General features: G+C 49.9%; 1 protein-coding gene across 1 annotated transcript; it reads left to right on the top strand.

Moving 5' to 3' along the window:
- Positions 1 to 1,779: 1,779 nt before the first annotated feature.
- BKA55DRAFT_678984 (P-loop containing nucleoside triphosphate hydrolase protein) lies at positions 1,780 to 6,851 on the top strand (the record flags this gene model as incomplete). The annotated part of the gene is made up of 10 exons (XM_046198157.1): positions 1,780 to 2,025; positions 2,153 to 2,651; positions 2,714 to 2,940; positions 2,994 to 3,273; positions 3,340 to 3,573; positions 3,663 to 4,613; positions 4,670 to 5,966; positions 6,022 to 6,102; positions 6,160 to 6,537; positions 6,599 to 6,851. The coding sequence occupies exons 1-10, from the start codon at positions 1,858 to 1,860 to the stop codon at positions 6,849 to 6,851; spliced, it is 4,368 nt and encodes a 1,455-aa protein (XP_046045640.1). The 5' UTR covers positions 1,780 to 1,857.
- Between the last annotated feature and the right edge of the window lie 208 nt (positions 6,852 to 7,059).

The following is a 7,059-nucleotide window of genomic DNA, read 5'->3' as shown; positions in this document are numbered from 1 at the left end:
AAGCCGGATGCAGCAGTCGTATGGATCACAGAAATCTCTTCTTGACTGAGACATCATGGCGGAGGACGCAGTCCGGGATGCTTCAAACGATCAAGTCATTGTTGTGAGTGCGTAGGCGGCGCAGCCTAGCCAAGAAGAAACCAGGTTATCCGAATGGAACTGTGTTGACAAATCCATTGCTTGGTCCCAAGCCACGCCTTAATCAGGTATACCATCCTTGCCACTGAATTGCGTGATTCACAGTCACTAACCAGCGGAGTCACAAATATGGAACACCACTATTCCTGAAGACGAATAGAGTATCCATCGAGATACTTCATGATAGTGCTTGGCGCTAAGACGCGGCAGTTATTGACGAACCGACCTGCAGCTGTAGGGTTTGATCTGTGGGGGGCTGTAAATCACGCTTCTTTCATCCTTCCTGGTGGCGAACCGTTGGACTTTTTGCACAGACTCGTTCGGTTCCACTGCAAAATTGGAGATAGTGGCTGGCCTCAGGAGAAAGCATTCCAAATTGATGTGATATGACAAGCATAATCCTGCGTCACATGGTTTAAAATGAGGAAGGTCTAGCTTGCAGAATATGAGGTCATGTGGCGGCTGTAGTGCCAGGAACAGAGAAACGGTTTTTCTAGGCTAGGTATTTATGCGACTTTCATACTAGACTTAGCACTTTATACAAGCTTTTAACATTGTTCAACCAACTACCTTCGTCACTATCTATAACACAATTGTATCTTAATTAAACCTAAACAAATCCAGTAAACAGGGCATTAGATAGTGATGAATACCTATGTCTTCTTCTTGGCGGGCTCGCAGGATCTTCCTACCAGTATTAAACGCCTGCTAAATAGAACTTCGGTCTTCATCCGTCTAGCCGCGGAGATGAGTTATGGGGCGGCACATGCATGTAACGTGCCGATGCGGACTCTGGTGCAACAGGACAGGGATGAGAGACCACATAAAATGGAATACGAGTCGTGAAGTGGAACTTGTTATGATCTGAGCAGAGAGGCCTGCCAGCCAGCCTCCTCAGGATACACAGGGGTGGGGGGGAGGAAAAAGAAAGAATATGAGATAAGAGGCTGAAAGAAGCTATGTCATCCCAAACTTGGAAGGGAAGGTAAATAAAGAAAATACCCGGGTAGTGGGAGATCCGTATGTAGCATCAGAACACAATCATCTAATAGTTTTCTCGAAAGCCAATAGAGCTGTTTTGTCTACCTATCCTCGCTTGTGGCTGCTGCCGTGCTTGCATTAGTCCTCCCGTTGGGTCGCATTGACCTAACCCAATCTACTCTAGCCATCGTGCTGCTACCTTAGTTAGGCTTATGATCGCCGTTGTATGCTTTTCAGTGGAGTCAGCTGAACTTGGCCCCCGGGGAGACTGCCCTAAAACGCCGATCCTTAGCAAATCCGCTCCGTTCCTGATCAAACACGGTAGGCAGATGCAGATCAGATCGATCATATCATGGTCGTCCCGGAGCCAGAAGTAGGGCAGGTAATTTTAGCCAGGCCGCTCGTCCATTTCCACCGGCTCAGAGCCGCCATGCGCGCCGTGCCGTGGCGAGCCGTGCCGTATCCTCCCTACCCTGTATGTACCTTATGCACGTCTGACGTGTCTCGTTACTCTTTCACGACATTTGTCTTGCCACATTTCTCGTTTATCCTGTTTTTTAGTCTGCGGAGCATTTTCTCAGGCGAGCTGCAGAGAGGCTGACTAGCGAACGGTGAAAAATTCTCAGCTCACTAAGCTTGTAATTAATCACCCGTTGATCAAATAACCTTATCCGATTTCTCCAAGATACAGATCACGATCAGACATTGTTGGCTTTTGGTCGTACATCAGCTACTATCATGGTCTCGTCGTCGTGCGACGACTCCTTCGGGCCACATGCTGGTGACTGTAGAGGTGGTTTCGACTTTACACTGCTTTTTGAAGAGTCGATACTTACTTTACCCATTACTGCCCTGGTGCTTCTCGCTGCCCCGTGTCGAGTTGTCTACCTCCTGCAAAAGAACAAGGTAAAGGTAGACAACAGCCGCTGGCTATTCTGTAAAATTGTGAGTTGGTTGATGCCCCCCCGGACTTTATCGTGCCTCATGTACTAACAGCCTGACGACATTGTGCCTTGTTCTCCTAGCATCGCAGATCAGCTTTCTTGTCTTGTGGACTCAGCCTTCCGCAGTCGCCACCAAAGCCTCTTTGCCAACTGCTGCCCTATCCTTTGTCGCGTCAATCGGCCTCTTGTGCCTATCTTATGTCGAGCATGTCTATTCCTACCGACCATCAACAGTGGTCATCCTCTTTCTACTCTTCTCTGCTCTTTTCGATGCTACACGAACACGAACATTATGGCTTCAAGGCTACAACCGGCCCGCCGCCATTACCGCGCTCATCGCGACCGTGATAAAGATTGCGATGCTCGTTGTTGAGGCAATCGAGAAGCGTGGTTTCTTGCGGCCCCAGTACCGTGCTTTGCCCCCCGAAGTCACTGGTAGCGTCTTGTCGCACTGGTTCTTCTCTTGGCAGATACCGCTGTTCCGCGCTGGCTATTCTGAACACTTGAAGATTGAGACGTTGTTTCCCCTAGAAAAACATTTCAAGTCTCTATATCTTCAGAATCTCTTGCAGACAACGTGGGCTAAAGGTCAGTCATTCTGCCAGCTCCGCAGAAAACATGTGGCTTATACGATACTGACAGTCGCATAGCATCCAGAAGGGGCAACCATGCTCTGATGCTTACGGTCCTCAAGACCTTGAAGTGGCCTATCCTGTCCATCATCTTCCCACGTTTGTGCTTCATCGGCTTTACCTTTTGCCAGCCATTCCTCATCTCAGCAACCCTCGAGTGGGCAGGGAACAGCAGTGATTCAGACGACATGAACCAAGGATATGGCCTTATAGGCGCATGGTTCCTTGTCTTCATGGGTCTAGCAGTACGTTCATCTCTGACGCTACAGGTGCATCTCACTAATGCTTCATGCAACAGGTGACGAGTGGCCAGTATCAGCACCTCACGTACCGCGCCATCACCATGGCACGCGGTCAGCTCGTCTCGATACTGTTTGACAAGGCCACAGATATCAGCATCACTGCTGCTGACCCTAGCGCAGCCCTGACTCTGATGAGTGCCGACATTGAGAGGATCGACACGGGATGGCGCACCGCCCATGACGTTTGGGCCAACTTGGTCGAGATTGTCATTGCAGTCTACTTGCTGGGACGCCAGCTCGGCATTGCATGTCTTATTCCTGTCGGAGCAGCAATTTGTGAGTGCATCCATCCATCCATACTATGAGAGGTGAAAGTACTGACCCAGCACTGGACGCGTGTAGTCTCCATCATCGGATCTATTATTGCAGTCAGCTTCGTCATGGCTCGTCAAGCCGCATGGCTAGAAGCCATCGAAAAGAGAATATCTGTTACATCGCAGATGCTAGGCAGCATGAAGGGCGTCAAAATGTGTGGACTGACCGACGTGCTTAGCACTCGTATCCACGCCCTGCGAACCGACGAGTTGCGCATTTCCGGCAAATTCCGTAGGTTGTTGATCTGGAATATGGTCTTGGGTGAGTACCTCCCTGCCTACCTACCTACCTGCCTGCCTTACCTGTTTCGAAAAGCCTCTATGTAATATTTGCTTACTAGATACCTATAGCCTACCTCGCTCCTATCTTTGCCCCAATCCTGACCTTTGCAACATACAGTCTTGTCGCCCGGTCACGGGGAGGAGACAACAACCTGGACATAAACCGCATGTTTACTTCTTTATCACTGTTTGCGCTACTGAACGAGCCTATTTCCTCGTTTGTCACGTCGTTGTCTTCTTTGATGGGGTCCATCGGGAGCTTTGCGCGTATACAGTCTTTCCTCAACACAGACATTCGTGTCGACGGCAGAATCATCTTACATGATAACAAGAGCGAAGGGTCATCGACCACCAACTCTTTACGCAGCGAGCAGGAGAAGGACTCAGTCTCATCCGAGAAAGAGCCTAACCCTCAGAAAGATTCGTTGCCTATGAATTCTCTGGACGGCAACTGTATCGTTGTCAAGACAGCCGCATTTGGATATGATACTACCCAGAAACCCATCCTAAGTGATATCACTGCCCAAGTTCCACTGGGCAAGCTTACCCTCATCGTGGGGCCAGTGGGCAGTGGCAAATCAACTCTCCTCAGGGCATTTCTCGGGGAGGTGGCAGTCATGGCCGGATCTATCCAAATGCTGAATTTGGAAATGGCCTACTGTGACCAAACCCCCTGGCACATGAACGGCACCGTGCGAGATAGCATCATCGCCTTTTCGCATGTTGACGAGCGTTGGTACCAAAAGGTCATACAGGCTTGTTCTCTGACGGAAGATCTCGCCCAACTCCCCAAGGGAGATCTCAGCACGATAGGGAGTAAGGGAATTGTCCTCAGCGGAGGTCAGAGCCAACGGGTCAGTCTAGCGAGAGCCGTTTACGCACAGAAGAGGATTATCATACTAGATGATGTCTTCAGTGGATTAGACATGCACACTGAGAATGCTGTCTTCCACAACCTACTCGGCACTGATGGTCTCCTGCGACAGTTGAATACAACCGTCGTCATGGCGACTTCTCGTGGTACGTTTAATGCTTGATGATGGTCTTTACTTGTGCTTATGTTGACACTGCCACAGCAAACCGACTCTCTTATGCAGACCACATCATCAGCCTCGATAGCACTGGGATCGGCTGCGAGCAGGGAAGCTTCGACAAGCTGACTAATGCTGACAACTACGTGTCTCGCTTGGCCGTAGCGTCTGCGAACTGGACATATAACCAAGCGACTGCTACTGCTGCCTCTAATTCTACTTCTACCGAACCCTCGGCTGATGCGTTGGTGGATTCAGAAGTAGTCCTCTCAGATGAAGCCAAAGAGGACGCGGGTCGTCGTACTGGCGACATGGCAATATACCTCTACTACATCCGCGCCATTGGCTGGATTCCAAGCTTGGTATTCGTCTTTGCCATCTGCGCCTTCATTGTCTGCCAATCTTTCCCCACCATCTGGCTCAACTGGTGGGCAGCTGCCAACGCCAACGACCCATTCGCACGGCTGGGCTACTACCTGGGGATCTACGCAATGTTGGGTGGACTGGCGATTATCTTCCTGGTCCTCAGCACCTGGCAAATGATCGTCACCATGGTACCGTTGTCGGGCAACAGCTTCCACCAGAGTCTACTAAAGACGGTACTCAACGCGCCCATGTCCTTCTTCGCAGCTACAGATGCAGGAGTCACTATCAACCGCTTCAGCCAGGATCTTCAGCTCGTGGATATGGACTTGCCCCTCTCAGCCCTCAATACATTTGCCACATTCGTGCTGTGCATCGCTGAGATGGTTCTGATCTCTGTTGGTTCATACTACACAGCCATCGCGTTTCCCTTTCTATTCGCCGCCTTGTGGATGGTCCAACATACATATCTACGGACATCTCGCCAGCTCAGGTTCATGGATCTTGAGGCAAAGAGCCCGCTGTATGCCCTCTTCACGGAATCTGTCGCTGGACTGGCGACGCTGCGTGCGTTTGGTTGGCGTGATGCGCTCGAGAAGAAGCATCATAACCTCCTGGATCAGTCTCAGAGGCCATTCTATCTCCTCTACGCGGCTCAGAGATGGCTGACTCTTGTTCTAGACTTGTTTGTCACAGTCATTGCTGTACTGGTAGTGGTCCTTGTTACACAGTTGAGAGGTGTACTGCCGACTGGGTTGATCGGTGTAGCCCTTGTCAACATCATCCAATTTAGTCAGCACCTGAAGCTGCTGATGACATTCTGGACAACCTTGGAGACTCACATTGGTGCAATATCTAGGATCAAGTCCTTCACGTCTAATACTGCCTGTGAGCACGAGCCGCAGGAAAAGGAGCAACCACCGCCCCTATGGCCGTCCAAGGGCCAGATTGTTTTCGACAATGTTTCTGCCGGGTACAGGTGCGTTCACTTTAATCCAAAACTTACAACTAGTCGCTGACCAGTTCGCTTGTAGGCAATCTGAAAATGTCTTGAGAGGTATATCCTTATCGATCGAGGCAGGTCAGAAAATTGGCATCTGTGGACGGACCGGAAGGTAATATCCTCTCATCATTCACTAGCCATGCTTAAGCTGACCTATATACACTTGCAGCGGTAAGAGTTCCATGGTCTCATGTCTTTTCCGTATGGTGGACCTTCACGGTGGTCAAATAATCGTAGATGGGCTCGACATTAGCACGCTTCCCCGTGAGGAAGTTCGCGCTCGGCTAGTTGGCGTGCCTCAAGATGCATTCCTCATCGAAGGAAGCAGCGTGAGGTCGAATGCGGACCCTCATCAAGGACTCTCAGATGCCGCAATTGAAGACGCCATGAGAGCCGTTGAGCTGTGGGACATTATAGCTGAGAAAGGCGGACTTGATGTGCTTATTGAAGAGCTGCACCTTTCCCATGGCCAGAAGCAGCTATTCTGCATTGCACGCGCTATCTTACGCCCATCGCCCATCGTAGTTCTCGATGAGGCTACCAGCAGGTAAACTTATGAACCATCCATTTGCTCCCGTCTTTGTATCAAATACTAACATTATGACTAGCGTGGACTCGCATGTCGATGAGCTTGTGCAGCGTGTCGTACGCGAGCGGTTCGAGAATCGCACAGTAATTGCAATTGTACACAAGCTCCAGTCAGCCCTTGAAGACTTTGACATGGTAGCTGTACTTGATAAAGGTGAACTGCAAGAGTTTGGACCTCCGCGAAAGCTTCTAGAGGAGGGACCCGAAACCTCGGCATTTGCTGCTCTGTACGAGAGCTTGGGTACGGCAGAAAAGGAAGCATTACAGGAATGATTTACAAATAGATTTTGTTTAAAACGTAGAATGATATCTAGTACCACTTTGCATCAGCACCAGCAAAAGGATTTCGAGGCTGTAGTAATATACCTCATGCCGTCATGACGGCCTTTACCGAATGGATCGGTTTAAGGCCTCAGCTGTGATAATACGAAATTTTAAAAAGGATTACGAGCTGAGACCCCAGAGAGATGTTGTCTCCCAA

Source organism: Fusarium redolens, assembly GCF_020744475.1.
Source record: "Fusarium redolens strain MPI-CAGE-AT-0023 chromosome Unknown BKA55scaffold_15, whole genome shotgun sequence".
NCBI lineage: Eukaryota > Fungi > Ascomycota > Sordariomycetes > Hypocreales > Nectriaceae > Fusarium > Fusarium redolens.
Note: the sequence above shows the minus strand (reverse complement) of the source record. Positions and strands in the feature narration are given on the sequence as shown.